At 40.3% G+C, this 19590-nt stretch overlaps 1 protein-coding gene across 6 annotated transcripts; it reads left to right on the top strand.

Moving 5' to 3' along the window:
• Positions 1 to 216: 216 nt before the first annotated feature.
• LOC119886090 (butyrophilin subfamily 1 member A1-like) lies at positions 217 to 18326 on the top strand. Of its 6 annotated transcripts, XM_038696627.1 has the most exons (7): positions 217 to 360; positions 464 to 531; positions 3140 to 3322; positions 7902 to 8237; positions 11888 to 11923; positions 13962 to 14237; positions 17457 to 18305. In XM_038696627.1, the coding sequence occupies exons 4-7, from the start codon at positions 7979 to 7981 to the stop codon at positions 17603 to 17605; spliced, it is 720 nt and encodes a 239-aa protein (XP_038552555.1). In that variant the 5' UTR covers positions 217 to 360; positions 464 to 531; positions 3140 to 3322; positions 7902 to 7978; the 3' UTR covers positions 17606 to 18305. The 6 variants fall into 6 exon arrangements, 5 of the variants coding, with proteins under 5 accessions (XP_038552555.1, XP_038552553.1, XP_038552551.1 ...); XM_038696625.1 differs by lacking the exon at positions 464 to 531; XR_005441434.1 differs by lacking the exons at positions 217 to 360; positions 464 to 531; positions 3140 to 3322 and adding an exon at positions 6591 to 6860 and having other exon boundaries at positions 17457 to 18223; positions 18287 to 18326.
• Positions 18327 to 19590: the final 1264 nt, after the last annotated feature.

Genomic DNA, 19590 nt, shown 5'->3' with positions numbered 1-19590 from the left:
GGAATTTAACGATAGAAAGTCTTAAGCAAGTTTTGAATGCATGACGTTTACATTTAGTTGAGTATTTGTGGTACTTTCTGAACACTTCTTCCACTACTGGTATTTTCACTACTGGGGACACACTTTTTCACAAGTCAAAACTTTTGTAAAAGTGACGCTTTTATTGTGAAGGATCGAGCCGGAAGTGTTGCTACATTCGCAGCTTCCTAAAGCTGAGAAACCGAAAGTGTTTCGTTATTTGTGTTACAATGAAGTTAAATGATATTTAATCTTAAAATTACTATACAACTATGAAGTTTCTTCCTCTCATGTGTCTCTGTCTCCAGACTCGGTCTGGAACAACGTTTGCTGATGAACACGGTAAGAAAACTAATTACTTACACTAATAATCAAAATCCTGATAATTACCACAGATATTAGGCTACATGTTACGTAACAACACAAGTGCTGATGTTTTCTTTAGGAGCTGGTGTTCGGGGCGTCTCCTTCCTGCAGAGAAAACAGGAAAACACCTCTGTGAAGAGAATTAATGTGAATAACCTGCCTCAGTTTCCCTTTTCCACTTAAAGCTAAAGAAGAACAAAACAATGAATGATCCCTGCAATACATTTTTACTACTAAGACTAACATCGACTCTACTGAACGTGTATTCTGTAATACAGAAATTAAGACAGTTGAACATCTAATGCTGTCTTGCAAAGTAGACTAGTCTAAAATAATTTATTTATACAATTGGATTTTACACAATAATTTGACCATACCAGCCTCCACTTATAGTGACGTCAGATCTGGTTTGATAATGGAGGACAGAAAAGAGTTGGGATTTTTATACAACAACCAAACAAAATAGTTTTTACACAGATGTAAAGTCTTAAAAACACCCTGTCTATTTATTTAGATTCAATGAAATATTTAAATATAAGAAGAATTTGTAACTTAATACTAAATTAAACCAAGAGCTTTACTTGCTTTATTGTCCGAACACACGTGACATCACTAATCCAATAGCCTACATGACACACTGCTGTAAGATTCCTCCACTCAGGTTAAAATTGATTGTTTTGCGTCTGTTAATTATGTAAATGCTTCACCTTCTTTTTTTCTTGCTGCACTTCAAGTCTGTGCCTCCACTGGTAATTTGCACATTGCTTGTTATTGCTTAGTTCTGGTCTGTATTTTTTCTTGAAGACAGTGACGTTTGAAGCTTTGGGCGTCTTCAGTCATGTGATATTTCTTATCTGACACTAGTGAGTTAATTCAAGTAACATTAAACTTTTTATTTAATGTTAATATTACAGTAGTACAGTAATTTGTACTAGTTCCTCCTCCAGGTTGTGGATGGAGCCTCTGCAGTGGACAGATGTAGATTTAGCCAGAGTCAGGATGCCATCGTGCCAGGATGAGCTCCTTCTAGCCGCCTCCTCCTCAGAGCAACATGTTACCCTGGTTCTGTTTAGCTAAAGTTATTGTTGTAAATATTGTTCAGTAATCTTGTTCACCTGATGTGTGCCCTGTGTGGTGTGGTTGGTGCTGGTGTATCGTGCATCCGTTCCTGGTGCAAAAACCTCAAGTCCCACATGCCACAAGCCTCAATGCACCAGTCACAGAGTTCACTGTGATCCTGAATGTCTTTATCAAAGACATTACACACTATAAACAGATCCTCTCCCCTGCAATTGTACATGTACTCCTTAGGAAAATGGTATAGACCTGCATGTTGAGTTAGTCACCTCACCAACTGACTGCTACTATCCTCACAGTGACAGTGAGTGGCAAAATGCAGTGCACTAAGGGCCTGATTTACTAAAGGTTTGCGTGAGTAAAAACGTGTGCAAACTTGATATCACCAGCAAATTACCACGTAAGCTGATCTACTAACGGTGTGCACGCAGAATAACGTCTTTCAAAAGTGCAAGATAGCACCTGTTGCTCATTTAGTACTTAGCCTTAATGAATACTCAGTTTGGGGCATTTCAATTTTATTGTGCAAAGTAATGGGAGGGTAACGTGCAAATACATTTATTTACTACACGCAATGTGATCTAACAAGCCTAAACGCTATTTCATGTGAGTGCAACAGCATCTGTATTTAATACGTTTGAAAGGAAGGTGCAAAGTGTTGAGCAGAGATGGCTGCTGTTATCGCTGCCAGAAGGAGACACAGCTGAAAAATAAACAATATTAGATAATATTATTCTATATCCAATATATAGACATACAATTATTTTATTTATTCGATGAACTATATGAATAGAATTGTTTTTTGTATTTTGATTTAGCTTTGGCAACACTGTTGTGTTAACATTCATGCCAATAAAGCAAATTTCGATTGGACCTGACTTATTTTCTCCGTGAGATGGAAGAATGCGGACGGTACTGCGATGTTAGTAAATCGGGCCCTAAGAGTACCCAGATGGAGTGTCGCCATCTTGGCTACATAGCGGAAGGGGAAGGACCGCCAACATTTTTTCAAACTTGTCGGCAGAGGGAGCTGCAGCGATTGTAAAAAGTATTGCATCTTTATTTATTTTTGATCAAATTTAATTGAGGTCAAGTAAACAAACAAGCCAACAGATATTTTGTTGGTTGACAATTGTGGTCAAATGATGGTGATAATGAGACGCCTGGTTACAATTCACCATTTAAAAGAAATAGAAGAAGATGGGGTCAAATGTTGCTATAGTCATTTCTGTTGAGACAACATTACCCTGTCGAAATTCACTCACTACGAAAGTACATAGCGTGCACAGTGTACTGCTTGTAATTGTGTTCTAACAGAAGTTTTCAAATTGAGATCATTGACTATATAAGAAATGGATGACGTAATCATCGTGACGTCGCCCGTTGGTTTTTGGACTGCCGTTTAATCCTCAAGTTTGGCCGATAGGTCGCCGCCATGTCGAGTTTTTGCGTCCACCGGACGTGCCCATATTTGTGACCATAATCCCGCCATGAAGCATACTCTGCTTTGTGGTCTATTTTAAAACTAATGGGACCATGATTTACTAAATGAACATCACATCATATTGTATTGAAAAAGACATGAAACTAGTGATTGAAACTCACCAGGAAAGTGTGTCCACTGGGAGAAATGGACTATGAATCATCCCTGCTCTTTAACTTCTTTGAACCACTTCAGGGCCTAGGGAATGAGAATAGGCTGCCACCTTCGTACTCAGCGATACTCCTATACTCAACATCGACCTGGATCATCCTCCTTGGCATCGGTTGTCCGGCCGTGCTGGTGCTTGACGGTCCTCCTGCAGGAGGCGCACATGTCCTGACAGCAGGTCTTCAGATTCCCGGGATGCCTCTCCCTCTGGTAAGTGCCCCAGGGTGGACTCACCGCTGGCTTCATCTGCCTTACCTCTCCCCCCTCCTGCCACAACAACCAGTGTTAATGTGGCTACAGCTAACACAACAAAGTCCGCTAATGCAAACTGTTTCTTGTCTCTTGTCTCACAAATATATCCTTGTTGGTGATTCCATGGTCAAATCAGTAGCTATTCCAAACTGCATTACGTCATTTTCGGGTGTGAAATTGTTCGATTTACATGCACATATTTCGTCCATCATTAAACATCACCCATCTGCGCACACTGTATTTGTTCATTGTGGTTTCAGCAATCTTAGACGCAAACAATCAATTAAACTCCAGCGTGACTATGAGCTTCTCACGGACACTATTGAGAGTCTTGGCAAAACTTGTGTAATGTCAGGTCTAATCCCCACCCTCCAACAGAACTCTGAAATGTTCAGCCGCCTCTACAGTGCTGATCAGTAGCTATCTAATTTCTGCTTGGCATGTGGTTATGGTTACATTGGTCACGTTGACTCGTTTTGGAACAAAGACCACCTGTACAAACAAGACAATCTTCACCTTATCAGAAAGGCTGAGTGCTGAGGCAGGAATTCAGAGTTATGGACCCAAAATGCAGACACCAGTACAAAGCAGGTTCAGTTTGAAGAAATTTTAATACAGTCCAACAGAAAAATCACTGGCTTACACTGGGTGTAGCAGAAGCCCAAAACTAAACAGAGCCAAGATCCCAACAGGTAAATCCAAATCACAGGGAAACCACAGGAAACGCACTCAATAGGCCCTATGTGAAGATGACACCAGGACTAAACAGAAGTGAGGGCAATATACATGCACACAAGCAGGCAGGGCAATTAACACAGGTGAGGGAGACACTAAGTAGACACAGGTGAACCCACTAAAGTAATCAGTGAAAAGCACAGGAAGTAAAACAAGACAACACACGATCTCAGTACGCCACATTGAAGGACATCTCAATTCTTAGGCTGCGATCGAAAAGCCTAAAAAAAATCTCCTTTCCTAACCACCTTTCCTCAACCTCGATGGAAAACGTCGTGAGGTCAAGGAAAGATGTGAAGGAGAATCCATAAGGACTTAGGAAAAGAGGACGGCGGGTCTCAGAGAATCCGACTGCTCTTTTCTAAGCGACGTATAGCAGATAAGGTTCCTAAATAATGGACAGGGTTGTCACATTGAGAATGTTTGCTCACACCCATAGGCTATTTATCTGTGCAGAGAGAGAGAATATATGCAGCGCTCTGTGATCAAATACGATTTTACCCATTTTAAATAGTAACAAAATTAATGGAAATCAGCGTTGATAATGTGGCAGGACGCCACAAATAAATCAGTGTGTGGGAAACGCCTACTGTAGAGGTTATCCAGCTTGATCATTGACTTTATTAAGGCGAGGGTGTCAGCATCTGTGACTGAAGTAAAATGAATTTGCTGAAGGCTGCAGTACATAACGTGAGGCTACACGTTGCAACATTATCCTCACTTTGATCACGTTACAAGACCAGTAACAGCTCGCCTGGGTCTCAGTTATTGTTGACAGTTTAAGATATCTGCATATTAGCAAGTTATGGCATGAGAGAGAAAAGGCTTAAAAGCCAATGGTAACTTACATGGTGATCAACCTCATTTATCTGTCATGGTTTGTGATTTATTTTTTATTAGTGTAGAAAACACTTCATGGCTTATTTCAACAACCGGGAAACAAAAAAACGGTGTTGAAACAGTATTAGATTACAAAAAAGCCAAAAGAAAGAAGGTAATTGTGAGTCTTATTAAAGTATCATAATGTGCGTCTGTATTGGAAGGATCTTACTAAATGTGGTTGATGGATTTTTATCGTTTGACTTTGAGAACGTGCGCAGCTTTAAATTTTGCCGCCGCAAGGAATTGTGGGACGGCATTCTCTCCTTTCCTTTCATAAAGGATGGTCCGGTGTACCCTATGCTAAAGGAGATATGAAAGGAAGCATTGAGGCACCTTTCCTCAGCTTTTAGAGAATTCGAACAGCTCTTATCATGGCTGCCACTGAAATACTTCCAGTTTACTTCAGTCAGTGAGGAACCTTCCTGAGCAAAAAAGACTTTTCGAACTGTAAATAACGGCAGGATGAAGCGCCTCCCCAGTGACACTGTGCGCATTTACGCACGAGCCACAGCAACATAAATTAATAATGATAAATCCTCCTGACACGCCGACAGGATGTTTTGATAATTCATGTTCTGTGTTCTTCTACACACCTAAAAGGTCTCACACGGAGTCCAGTTTCATGCAGTAAAAGTGTTTGGAGTAAAGCAGCCGTCCTCCTGATCCACCCTGAGCTCCATCAGAGTCTGAACGTGGATTATAGAAGCTAAAGTTTAATTCTGTTTCTCTGTCCTGTCAAGTTTATTACTGCAGGTTTCTTTGTTATGCTGTTTCATTAAGGCACGGATGGAAACGTTTAAATGACTGACAGCAGCCTTTAAAATAAAAACACTCCTACATCAATATAACACACAAGAAAGAAATCGCCTGGAAAGCTACAGGGACCGGTGGAGGTGTCGGTAAAACGACCATGCTGGTCTCTAAATCTGATAAAATAATTATTTGGTGGATGATTTAGGCGTATAGGCTTATATATGTTCCGTTAATCACACCAATTCAGCTGCTATAATCGTGACAAAACAGCTGCTGAAGTCAAATTATTAGGCTGTAATATCAACCAGAGCATTCAGACCTGATCTGTTTCATGTTTTAATAATAGAGCCCATGTAGTCTGCACGTTATTCCAACAGTCGAGGGTAATTGGAGTCGGACAAGTCAATAAACTGCACTTAAGACGCAAGCAAAGGAAAATAAAGCCGCTCATCTAGCCGATGAGCAGTGCTGGAGAAACTACTTTGTAGAAAAGAGAATTAGTTATAAAACTTGTTTGCTTTAATCAGCCTTGGATTTAAAGTATATTTTCTTTGATGCACACACATTAAGACTGAACATCATGTTTAAAGATTGATGAATGCGTGTATTTTGTTATGGAGGACAGAGTGCTGGGAAATATGGCACAGGTTGGATGTGTTTGTGTAACAGGGGGTGAATGTGTTAGATGCACAAACACTCACAACTTTCGAGACGATCGAGGCAGTGCCAGAAAATCACGTGACTGGACAGCGATCCAGTCCAACCTGATGAAATAGGTTGACTCATTCAGTAAGGGCCTTTTTCCGAAACTGCTTGCTACTCCCTCTCCTTACATACTTCCACTCCGTTAGCGCGTTCATGCGGAAGCAGTGGTTCAATAGGATTGTAGTCCAGGTGTCGCACTGCCGTCACTAGACGCAGCCTCGGATTCCTCGACGCTTCACTATAAAGCATATTGCTTGTGTTCAACAGAGATCTAACCACAGAGGCTGTAGCTAAGGATCCGGCCAGCATCACTGCAAACAGCGTTACTTCGTCAGCATGTTTATTTCAGCTCGGGCGCTTCTGTTCTTCTTCGGTCTGCTGGCTTTGTTTGGAATTATAACGTTACTTGGAAATGCGAGCGGTAAGAAACTTAATGGCCACTACGTTTTATGTACTAACGTCTTGTGAGTCTTGCACTGTAGTTTAGAATAAGTTCATAAGCGGGTGCTTGGGTGCGGCCGCCCCAGGGCCCCAGCTGGTAAGGGGGCCCCTACGAGGGCAGTGTTTTCCCTGCCCTCGTAATGTCAAAGTTAATGTTAATGTCATAACGAACTCCGAAGTGAGTTGAAACAATAGCTGATTAACGTTTGCAGACAATGAAACCGACGAAAGATGTTTGAAGAGACTTTATAGAAATTCTTCAGTAAAGTGAATAAAAAAAGGTTCTTGTTTAATGTACACTGATTCCTATTCTCACCTTGCCAGTTTCATCTGTAGCCTTATGAGCGTGTATTTTTGCTTAATGCATTCAGTCTATTAAACATTTTGTTAAATATGTTTTTTTTTAAATGTTATAAATACTTAGTTCAATGAGGATACAGTTCCTGCCCATTCAGACTCATAATGCTGTTTACTTTTTTCATGAGAATGAAGACCGACTAAACCATGTAGACATACTGACAGGATGAATGTTCTGTGTACATTAGCAGCTCCTGATCAAGAGGTCAAGGTGACTTCTACATCATCTTTACTAAAACAGCACATTAAAACAATTAACACAGACAAAAAACAAAATTCCTGGTGTCAACTTCCTCCACCTTTTTATTATTATTTATTACAGTCTATGGCTTCTCAGAAGGGCCTTGCTCAACGTGGGCGGGGTCAAACGTTTAACCCCTTCATCTAAATTTACATAAATATGAATTTTGTCTTCTGATAAAGGTTTCAGCTTTCAAAAATTATTTTTTCTTGACATAAATCAAACTTGTTGGTGATGAGCTTAATACATTTACCCTAATAGTAAACTATTTTACAACTAGTTTAACATTAAATCCAGTTACAGTTGATTCATTTCTGTGGGTTGTTTTTATTTATTTAATCCTTGTGCAATAGTTCATGTGCATTTTGTTTTCTCTGAGCTACTTATTTGAACATAATGACTAAAATAATCTTCTTCTTTCAGGGTCGGGTGACGTCAGAGTGGTTGTGAAAGAAGGAAGTGACGCCATTTTACCCTGTTCCCTCAGCAACAAGGAGAACATGGAGAATAAAGTCTTTGACTGGAAGAAAGATGGTCAGAAGGAGATTTTCTTTTACAATGCAGGAACTCATTACAATAACGGCAGAATAGGTCAAGATCATCAGTTCAAAGGTCGCGTCTCACATTTTCAAGATGAGCTGAAGTACGGCAACGCCTCCATCATCATCAGAAATACGAAGGTTACTGACAGTGGAGACTACACCTGTATTTTTCCACATCTTCAGCCAAGACAAATATTCCACATTCAGCTTGTTGTTGGTGAGTGTTTTCATTAAACAGTTAATCTGTAAATATTGTTTGTCAAGATAAGTTCATCTCCAGCTGTCCCTTTAGGTTTGTTTTGATTCCAGCTGTCTGTTCAGTCGTCTGTTTAAACCACTGACAACGAGGAACACCTTGAAAGTACGACTTTAATAACATATCAGCAATTTAATATATGAGAATCACATACAGTAGTTATTCCGAAAACAATTACATTTATTAATTTTACAATGAAAATCTGCAACACCTTAACCAAGATGTTTGTAACAGATATGATATAATCATATTACAGCAACTCTTGAAGTTATAATGTTACATTAAGTTGAAACTTTATTAATCAACGCTGTGTTAATGTTTGAAGCCTTAGTAAGGTCAGACAAAATTTGGACACCTGCCCCCTGTACCCCCATAGTTTCAGCCTGTGATGTTCTTGGTATCAAACATTGACCTGACTTCTTCTCTTCCTGCTTTACCTCTACTTGTTGTTTTTTTTCCACAAAAGAAACTATAATCAGAGACATGCAAGTTATCGTGTCACCTGACTTCTGTGTCTCCACATCATGTCAGAACTGAGCCTCTGCTGCTTACTGCTCTGCGTCCGTGCATCCGATCTCAGGTGACTAACATCTTTGTTGCTGTTGAGCTCTATCCACTTCTGAGTTTTCTTGAAGGAAAAGTATATACAAGTGTGTATTCAGTCTTTTAAATCTAACATTGTTTACATCCATGTTTGCTGGCTGTAAGTCTGCTTATAATCTTCTGCTGCTAGTCTAACTGTCTGCTGTCTGTAGCTTCATATTAACCGCACATTAACCGTCTTCTTGTCATCTTCTCTAACTCCATACAACAGAGAAAATAAGCAAACAGGAAATTGGTAAATACATTTCTAAATTTCACCAGCTGAGCTCAGTTTGATTCTGATTTTGATTTGAGATTCTGACGCATCTTGTCATCAAGTAACTAGACGATGATCTAAACTAGAGCCCGACTGATATGGGGTAATTTCATTTGTTTCATAACAGCAGGAATATGTCTCTTAAAGAGGTGGTATTCTGCTCATTTTCAGGTTCAAAATCTTATTTAGGGGTTGTACCAGAACAGGTTTACATGGTTTAATTTTCAAAAAATTAATTTTCATTTTTCCCTCATACTGCACTTTGCTGCAGCTCCTCTTTTCACCCTGTGTGTTGGACGCTCCGCTCTTGAGCTACAGAGTGATGCATCTTACTTGTACAAAATCTTTGTTGTAAGTTGCACATGCGCAGTTCCCAGGTAAGGACTACTAGCCAATCAGAAGCAGAGAAGGGCGGGTCGTAAGAAACAAGGTAGTGTGATCCAAATCAAAGCCGCTTCAGACTGAGACCGTAACCTAACAGATGGTAGAAGTTACTCTCAAGTTCGCAGCATCATTGTTCCACATCTTACCATAAACTACTACAAAAATCACCATATTTCAACTCAATTTTAATAAAAATTGGTGTTTGCTCAGTAGCTTTCACATCGGGTGTAACGTTAGCATTATAGTTATAACTTTAGCTGTGTTAGCCAACGTTTACAACAACTCCGCACGTCAACAGTCTGAAGTTACATTGCTGTGGTTATTTTAAATATAGTTTACAACCAATAAAGCGCAATACCATAGCGCAAATCGATAGACGCGACTCTACTCGGCCCTGCTCCGTTTTCCATTGCAGACAGTACCCAGAGATGCTTGTCGTCATAACGCCACGTAATGTTCAATGCGATCCACACAGCTTTCTCGTTTTTAAGTTAAAACGTTTGAACCTTCCTCAGAATGTAAAGACAGATAAACGGTATGAAAACCTTCCAGCTGTGTTTCCTCTGCCGTTGTTGCTGCAGCGGTCTGTGTGACGGCGGGAGCAGAGGGCTCTGTGAGCGGGCGGCTGGCCGGCCTCACACCCTCCTCCCGCGGGTCACAGCAGGTTTCCCCCCGCAGCCACTCGCGCAGCTCAAATATTCAAGCATTTTTGTTCCGCCATCACTTCTCTTAAAACTGTCAATATTATAAATCTACACAGCTGATTTCTCACCTCAAAACTTCTCAGAAGTGGATTAAGTGGTAAAATAACGTATGAAAACTGTAAAACTTTCTGTTGCTGGTCTCTGGTGCAGCAATGATGATGCAGTGAATACTGAATATTCTCTCTGACCAATCAGCAGTCTGTCGTGTTTTCACGTTACATTTTAGTATCCCTCAGCTCGCTTGGAACCTCGACGGAGGTGAGGTGATCGGAAAAAAAGTACCTGGAAGCAGGTGCAACATTTCTACAATGAAAACCAAACAAAGGCGAGTCGAGCCAAAGGGCCTCGGCTCAGACTAGCTTGGTTTGAGGGCGTGTCTGACCCTGCTAGCTGCTTGGCAAGCTTTATAGGATGCGTTTTCATTATGACGTCACAAGTAAAGGAAGTGAAGGGCTGGACTACAAACGAGCTGTTTTCAGTTCAGAGCAGAGCTTTCTGTGGGAGATGGGAACTCCCTTTGGGCTGGACTTTGGGCTTTTTCACTTTGCAAACCTGTTACATGCACAAAAAAGAGACAATAATGGAGAGGGGAAAAGCCAAAAAGCATAATACCTTATCATAATACAATAATACATATCCTTCACTCAGGTGTTGCATAGTTTGCCGACCAGTTATACACTGCCTCACCACAAAAACCAGAAGAAAACAATCAGCTGGGAGAGGGCTGTGTTAGCGGTGAGGCGGTCTTCTGCCATGTTAATTACGTGACTTAAATAATTATAATAAAAACAGCCCCAGTCACTTCTCTCCTGAAAACATTCAGGACTAACCCTCCTGTTTTTAATTGCCCTCTTCCGGCTCACAGCAGTTTAATGTTACAGTAGTTGGGTGTTGAAAGCTACGCTGCTGACAAATGTGATAGTATTGCTAAATTACCCACAAAGCTAATGCCGTGTGTATCAGTTGAGAAGCGCTAACATTAATGAGCCGCTAAACGATAGTTTCTGGTGTATTCTAAATATATCTGTGAGTCGGCCTGTCTGAAATGATTAAACCAGAGTGGACCTCTTTGTGTGACGTTGTAGATGTGAAACGCTGCAGTCAGAGCCATAACGGCTCTGGTTGTAGTTATAACGTTAGTTAAATCTCAAAGCTGCAAGTCCTCATTATAGACAGTCATGTAGTACTAGATGCATTCATAGACGGCATGATTTAGACAGATGATGAGAAATGGTTTCTCGTAGCTTTGGTTTGAATTAAAGAGTGCTGTTAAAGGGATGAACTAGATGTGAATGTGCTACATTGAAATTATGGCAGATTATGTGTAAAGTGAAATAAACATGCTTATTCTCTCTCTCTCTGTTTACAGACGGCTGAAAAAGCTGCACCTTCCAGCAGCAAATATTTATTGATGTGCAATTGTTTACATGTTCATTTTTTGAGACAGTAATCTATTTTTATTAACATAATCCATTTAGGAAAAGGTTTTATAGCCCACATATATACCTCTCATGCTCTCTCATGGCCTTTGCTGTGAATCAGCTTCTGCTCATGACAGACTCTATTTTAGATGTTAACAAATGACTCCATTAGTAGTCTAATAACACATGACTAGTTTATAACATCACCATGTGCATGAATTAATGTTGTAATTTGTCTTTCAGACCTCACCTTTAGAGACCGATTAGGAGAAATCTCAGGTGAGTGGTGATGTCACTGATCTCTACATCTGTAATGTGTGCTACAACTCTCTGGGCCTCAGGATCATTAAAACTCTTGGAGCAGTACCTTCATGTTCATTAATCTAGGGCTGAAACAATTCATTGATTGCAAATTCTTTGCATCAAGGCTTCTTTTAACCCATGTAACTATACAGCACACTGTTCGCACGAACATTTATTACTTTCGTGCTTATGCTGTGTGAACACAACGTGATTATGATGCCGCTGTTTGCAAAGTGGAGGAAGAGAGAAAATGGCGAGGGACAAAGAAGAAAGTGTCCAAAGTATGGGATTATTTCAAGTTAAAGAAAACAACAACTCAGACGGTAAAGTTACCGTCCGTCCAACGAAATTTGTGGCCTCTGCAACAACACGACGGCGCCTGGTCAGAAAGCAGCTGGTGTTCTGCCAGCGGACCACAGACAAGGTAACAGTAACAGCAGCTTTAGCATTTAACTGAAGTCATGATTGATTGTTGAGTTGAAGGCTAGCCAAATAAGCTGCAGCCAAGCCAAAGTACTTCTTAAACGACGCATCGATGATGAAAGCTTCGAGTACTAATATCATTTTTAGCTTCAGCCCTACACTAATGACTACAGATGTACAGCAGGTTTAGGCAGAAGTTGAGCTTCTCTTGACAATAAATATTAATACATCTGATAATCATGAGATCATTATCTCATTTTGAGATGAAACATGTATTGATCTAAGTCTGTCCTGATGTTACTGATCTCCACACCTACTGTTCATCAGCTGCTTCTGGGATTCAATTTCAAAAAGAAACATTACAAATGGCTCCAGGTTTATTTCTGGTTAACACGTGACTGTAAGTACACTTAGACCCATGCTGTGTCTTTAAGCTAAGCCTAGTTCACACTACACAATTTAATGTGTTAATTGTTCATTTTTGGAAACCAGTTGCAGCAACCTAGATGTGATGTAGTTAAACGTCAACAGGATAAAACGTGTCTGCATCGGTGTCATTTACACTGGGGACATGATCCCATCACTTTTTAAAGCATTTGTTAAAAATGTTTTGAAAGATGACCTGAAACAAGAAATGTTAAATAGCAAATGAAAGCTTGCTTTGAGAAAGGTTTATTTGCACTTATTTATTTACTTACCGTAAAACTTCAATTAATAGCCGAATCCCAAATAGCTGCCTACCTCCTTTACTAGCCTGGTGTGGGAACACATTTTGACAAACGCCTCTGCCTCCATTAAACGCCTGGTGTGGTTTATAGAAGTTCTTTGGATGTATAAAACCTCTTAAACGCTGCGGGGTCGCCGCTTTAGCTGCTTCTTAGCTGCTTAGATCGTTAATACAAATATTAATGTTTAAACATCAGTATGGACATGCTACACATTGTTAGTTCGGTTAGATTCTCCACAATTTAGTTGTTCAGTTAATTTAAGGGAAACAAAGAGCCTCAAAGTCTAATTCTTATAGATTTACGGATATAACCTGCCTGGTACAAGAGACGAAAGGAAAAAAAGTGCTACTCCCGTTACCTTTGAAGCGCTCGTTAAGTCCGAATGTGTCCGTTCCTTGATTATTTATATTCCTTTAGTCTGTAAGGGTCCACCGATCAAAAGTATCAACACAGCTTTTCATAAAAAGTAGTTGTGAGTCCTGTCATGTGAAGTCCATCACATTCTCTCATCCTGCACCGTGTTGTTTTCGTGATGTTACTTCAAACTAAAAGTACATAAGCCGTCTGTTGGAGCTTTACAAATGAATGATGTTCTAGATTTGATAACGCATGTTTATTTTACTTTAGTGTAACAGAAAATATTGTCGACATATTAGACAACAGATTTCATGTGACGTCGTTTCAAGATAATTCTTTCAGCTCAACAAATGTAAAAATTGAGTTTGTCCAAACGTCTTCACTGTATCTGAGCTTCTGTCATGATATGAGTCAGAAACAGTGTTTGCAGCTGTAAATAGTTTCCAGACTTTTGGTAGAAGTTAGAAATGTCCTAAAATATCCTGTGTATCATCTGAAATGTGCAGCAGGTGCAAAGCCGTCTGTCACTACACTGGATCAAACAGCTGATCGGGCCCTGCTGGAGTGTGAAGTTCTTGGTGCTTCTCCAAAACCTACAGTAGAGTGGCAGGACAGTGCTGGAAACAAACTTCCTGCTGAGGAGCCACAGGTCTCAGAAAGAGGAGGCAGCTTCTACATCGTCCTCCAAACTTCTGTGACCAAGACTGACCGCTATCGCTGTGTAGCCACACAGGAGGAGATCAAACATCAGACTGAAGCTAAGACCTACGTGTATATCAGCGGTGAGATTCATCCCAGTTTCAATTATTTTAATTGCTAATGTGTAGTTCGCAGGTTGTGATGAAGACGTCTGCACGAGTGTAAAAAGTTTCAAACTGAGTGAAAGCTTCACTCTTATACTGAGACTCTGAGACTTCATGAATCTACAGAGATGAGAGGAAGAATGAGAGGGTCTGCAGGGAAATAACAGAAAGAACTGGGGTCTCATTTACTTCTTTATCAACTGTGCGTAGAACGGGCCCGGCGCCACGAGGGGGCAGGAGGGGGCTTTGCCCCCTCAGTTGTACTGTCTGCCCCCCCCAGTCTAGAACCAACAACGAGCAAAATTTACCTGCTGCTGTTTATCAATTGTCGGGGTTACGTAGGATTTTTAATAAATTTATGAGAATTAATACCAAATTATGAATTTTAATATTCAGAAAAGATCAATTCATAAAAGCTCTCGTTTTGCACGGGCACGACTGGAGTTGTTATTAACCTAGAGACTCCGGACCTCTAGGTAGCTTTTAATAATCATACAATTATTCACTAGTGATCAATTAGCTAATAATTGCTCAATTATCTTAAATCAATCAGTCAGTCTCATATCTAAAGGGTAAATTCTCATGATAGGGACTTACACAATTTCTCATTTATTTAAGGACAGTGCACATTAATCAACCTTTTCTGTAAATGTGCCAGTGTTAGCCAGCAGGCTAATTTTCAACTGTAATACACACAATTCCTTGATTACAGTGAATTTATTAACTAACTAAGGTGATATAAAAAGGTGGTTAAATACATCAGAGAAATAAACAATGGCTAAACAATGAAAATGGAGGTTCGATTGTGGGAGAATTTGACTCATATGGCAGCTATGAGCAATTAGATGATAACTCGGTTAAGTCTAGGAGTTTCAAGGATTACATATGCTGGACTAACCAACTATTGGACATCCCTGACCATAGAATGCTTTGTTTTGCCTTACGGTAGGTCGACGGCCTGCCTTGCCCTGTTGCACGATACCCACTCTAGCTGCCCAATTCTTGTTTTTTTACTAGGGGATTCTCCGCGGTTCTCCGTGTCTGGAATGAAGAAAAACCCTCAAGGGTTGGCCGTCCTCCATCTGGCAATTTGGCTGTTTTCAGATTTCCTTCGTTGCCGCTGGCGAGACCACGTGGCTTGGTCTGACCTCGGTGAAGTTGGCTTGACGAAAAAGCTTAAAAGGGAACTTGGTCGTTCTGGAATTAGACGAGTGTAACTCAACGGACTGATAACTTTAACAAAACAAAAGAAAGAAAATAAAACAAGTAAAGTTGCTGGAACTGAGGGAAACTGAAGTCGCAGCACTTGGCGTGTGTAGCTTCAAACAAAAGAAAAGCTTTTGTTGCGCCGGGCCGAACTCTTAGGGCGTTGCTGGGAGAGGGGGCACGCCAGGCGAGAGTGGCCGAGTAAGAGAGACAGCGCTGTTTTGTCGGTTGGGGCGTGGTTCCCCAGAGGGCAGTCCTTCGCCTCCCGGGGGACGGGCTTCCGGTTCCCGAGGGACTGTCTTTCTAAACTTTTAATATGTCTATAGAAAGGGAAAAGAAAATCTATTAGCGCGTATTATAATCAAACATCTTCCCACAATCAAACCTCAATTGTCAAATGGTTGTACCGCTCTTAGTTTAAGCATTTGATAAAAAGGAGAACAACTGTCAGTAGTTAGACCTTACAAGGTTAGCACTTCATAGGAATCACAGATGAGAGGAACTCAACTTGCTTTATAAATATAAGCTATTGGCTGTTACACGTTCTTAGAGAATATAAGCAAGATACACGAATGGCATTAGATTATTGACAAGATAAATACAGAGTGTCATTTATACATTAACGGCATTTCCAACGATGGCATGTAATACTTATTTTGTCCACTTGGGGGAGCTCAGGTTACATGAGGAAAGCGCTGTTTAATCCTAAAACAGTCTTTGCTCAGGAGCTGGGAAATTCAGTTATTTAACCTTAAATTCAAGCTGGCAATAAATAGAATATAGGATGACATTTCTTTATCCTCATTTCTAAAGGAGGTGTCAAAGTATTGTGAACAAGCATTGGTTACACATAAACTGAAGGAAAGTCCTCTCTGCAAAAGTAACTACTTTAGATTCTTTTCAGCAATAATAAACAGATAGCAACAACATGGTAACATAACTAATCAAATAGAGGCAAACACTACTAACTTAGCAAGGATTAGTATTTGAAGAGAACAGTTTATAATGAAACATTGTTTTAGCTCAAGAAGGCAGGACTTGTGTCCCCCTTGTCACGCCAAGGAGTGTCTTTTTGATGTGAGGTAATTAAAAGCGGAGGAAGGTCTGCTGCCACCGTTTAACAGTCAGGCAGTTATCAGGCTGCGGAATTAAAGGTGCCAGTTTTACGATCAGACAGCTCAGACACAGCACGTAGGAGAGAAACCTTTCACCTTTTCCTTTGGGTCTCTTCAGCCATCTGTTGAATGTTGATATCTCACCCCCTCCTTTCTTTCTTCCAGAGAGAGAGGAATAATTTTGAGTAATACAAAGTTACTAGTAACCATATCTGCCTGATAAATGTAATGAAGTAGCATAAAATTAAAAGTCAAAGTACCTCTTGCTCTGCTCAGTGAAACATAAACGTATCTCAGCCTCATGTTTAGCTGGATGTTTAATGTTTCCTGTTAACAAAGCTCATCAACACTCGCTGTAACAGCAGCTGTGATAAAATCCAGATGTGGTTCTGAGCCGTAATCCAGAGTCCACGGTGGCCTCGGCTCAGGGTGCAGAGAAGCTCGGCTGTAGTCAGATCGCCTCGCACATTTGCAGATCTCAGCACAGCAGGAGTTTAGCAACAGTCACATGTAAACAGGCTGAAGTAGAGGCGGCAGGACAGAGATTCAAACCTTCTTCCTACTGATGAGCAGCACGTCTCAGAAAGAGGACGATGCTACGACATTACCCTCCTCACTACTGAGACCAGAACCAGAACCAACCTCTTAGCTGTGTAGCCCAGCAGGAGGCGACTGGCCATAAGATCAATGCTAACATCACTGTTCCTGCTGAGACTCATCCCAGTGCTGTTTGGATCTGCTGACAGTTTTAGCTTCTAGATTTCAGGAGCGTGCACACCTTTAGATGTTCTTTGTGTCGGCTGTGATGTTCAACCTGCTGTTTATGATGTGCAGCTACGTTCTGACTGTTACATTCACTTTTTATCATCTGTTTCAGGGCCCCCCAAAGAGCCCGCCACTGAGTACTGCATTGGATGGACTGTTGCTTCTGTAGTTTTTGGCACGCTTTTGTTAGCTGCTGTTCTTCCTGTAGCTGTACTTATAGCAAATGATCTCATCAAACTTACATACAAGAGACGTACATAATTTATTTTATCATCATATTCATGATGAGCAGACATGTTTTTTTTAATATGTGTCTCACTTGTTCTGACAGTTGTTTTATCTTCTTCTGTTAGTATTTACACCAGGGTAGGGTCAAGGGTTTTTCTTCCTGCAGGTTCACCACCAAAGAGAAAGAGTCCGTCTTAACTCATGATTTTGGCACATGATCCAGTATTGGATGGAAACATTACTTTGCATTTTGTTTTTCTGATTTTCTGGATATTCAGTTACAATTTGCACTACATTTCTGTGGAAACTTGACTCACTGCAGGATTTTCACTTTGCCTGTGAAAGTGGCCACTCTGACCAGCAAAACAACACTTTGCCTTCATACAGACTAGTTTGTTTCAAATAGGAAGCATTTTTTTGAACTGCTCCAAAACAACAAGATCACACAGATCCTCAAAAGTAGTGACCTCCAACGCAGCCAACCAACGTTTAAAATGACCAGTCACGTCCCGAGCAAACTCCATATAAGTTTGACCACTACGTTTCTCCCAGGACCTAAAACGTTGGCGATATGCTTCTGGTACCAACTCATACGTCTTTAACACAGCCGACTTGATTTTTTACGGAGAAAGAAAACATAAATTAACTCAGGTGTTCAACAAAAACAGAAAGAAAACATAAATCAACACAGGTGTTCAACATAAATTAACTCAGGTGTTCAACAAAAACAAAACATAAATTAACTCAGGTGTTCAACAAAAACAAAACATAAATTAACTCAGGTGTTCAACAAAAACAGAAACAAAACATAAATTAACTCAGGTGTTCAACAAAAACAAAACATAAATTAGGTGTTCAACAAAAACAAAACATAAATTAACTCAGGTGTTCAACAAAAACAGAAACAAAACATAAATTAACTCAGGTGTTCAACAAAAACAGAAACAAAACATAAATTAACTCAGGTGTTCAACAAAAACAAAACAAAACATAAATTAACTCAGGTGTTCAACATAAATTAACTCAGGTGTTCAACAAAAACAGAAAGAAAACATAAATTAACTCAGGTGTTCAACAAAAACAGACAGAAAACATAAATCAACACAGGTGTTCAACAAAAACATAAATTAACTCAGGTGTTCAGCCGACCTGATTTCCTCGGGCAGGCTGTTCCAGAGCCTCGGGGCCCTGACAGCAAACGCTCTGTCCCCTTTAGTTTTCAGTCGAGACTCTGGAACAGACAACAGACCTCTGTATACCTGTACCTCAAGTATATTTGTGTGTCATCAGCATAAATATGAAAAGAAATGCCATGTTTATGGATAATATGTCCAAGGGGAAGCAGATACAAGGAAAACAAAATGGGTCCTAAGACCGACCCCTGAGGCACACCATATTTAACTGGACAGAATGAAGAGACATAGTTGTTTACAGACACGCAAAACTTCCTATTTGACAGGTAGGATGAAAACCATTCTAGGGCAGTACCAGAGATCCCCACCCAGTGCCTCAGTCTGTCTAACATGATGTTGTGATCAATGGTGTCAAAAGCAGCGCTAAGGTCCAGGAGTACAAGGACTGAGCACATACCTTCATCAGCAGACATTAAAAGGTCATTGGTGACTTTAAGCAGGGCAGTCTCAGTGCTGTGGTACTTCCTAAAACCAGACTGAAACTTTTCAAATAATTTGTTATTTTCCAGCACAGTGAGCAGCTGTTTGGACACAATTCTTTCTAGAATCTTTGCAATAAAAGGCAGTTTTGAAATTGGTCTAAAATTATGTGGGAGGGAGGGATCTAAACCAGGTTTCTTTAAAAGTGGGTTCACGCAAGCCGTTTTAAAATAATCAGGGACACAACCAGTAGATAGGGAGCTGTTGAAAACAGAGATCAAATGGGGCCCAACAGAATCTATTACTTTCAGTAAAAATTTTGTAGGTATTATATCAATTGGGCCGGAGGACACTCTCATTTGTCATACTGTTTTTAAAAGCTCAGACAAGTCGATGGGATAAAAC

The sequence above is a fragment of the Micropterus salmoides genome, unplaced genomic scaffold (genome assembly GCF_014851395.1).
Source record: "Micropterus salmoides isolate LMB-PRFRI ecotype aquatic unplaced genomic scaffold, ASM1485139v1 Ms_hic_scaffold_4, whole genome shotgun sequence".
Classification (NCBI taxonomy): Eukaryota; Metazoa; Chordata; class Actinopteri; order Centrarchiformes; family Centrarchidae; genus Micropterus; species Micropterus salmoides.
The sequence above is the reverse complement of the archived record's forward strand: the minus strand, read 5'-3'. Positions and strand labels throughout refer to the sequence as shown.

Excerpts from the sequence above, each read along its gene's own strand:
- LOC119886090 (XM_038696622.1), top strand. The coding sequence starts at position 6,776 with ATGTTTATTTCAGCTCGGGCGCTTCTGTTCTTCTTCGGTCTGCTGGCT. Across the intron at positions 11,924-13,961 it reads CCGATTAGGAGAAATCTCAG|CAGGTGCAAAGCCGTCTGTC; the intron begins GTGAGTGGTGAT and ends TGAAATGTGCAG. Across the intron at positions 14,238-17,456 it reads GACCTACGTGTATATCAGCG|GGCCCCCCAAAGAGCCCGCC; the intron begins GTGAGATTCATC and ends CATCTGTTTCAG.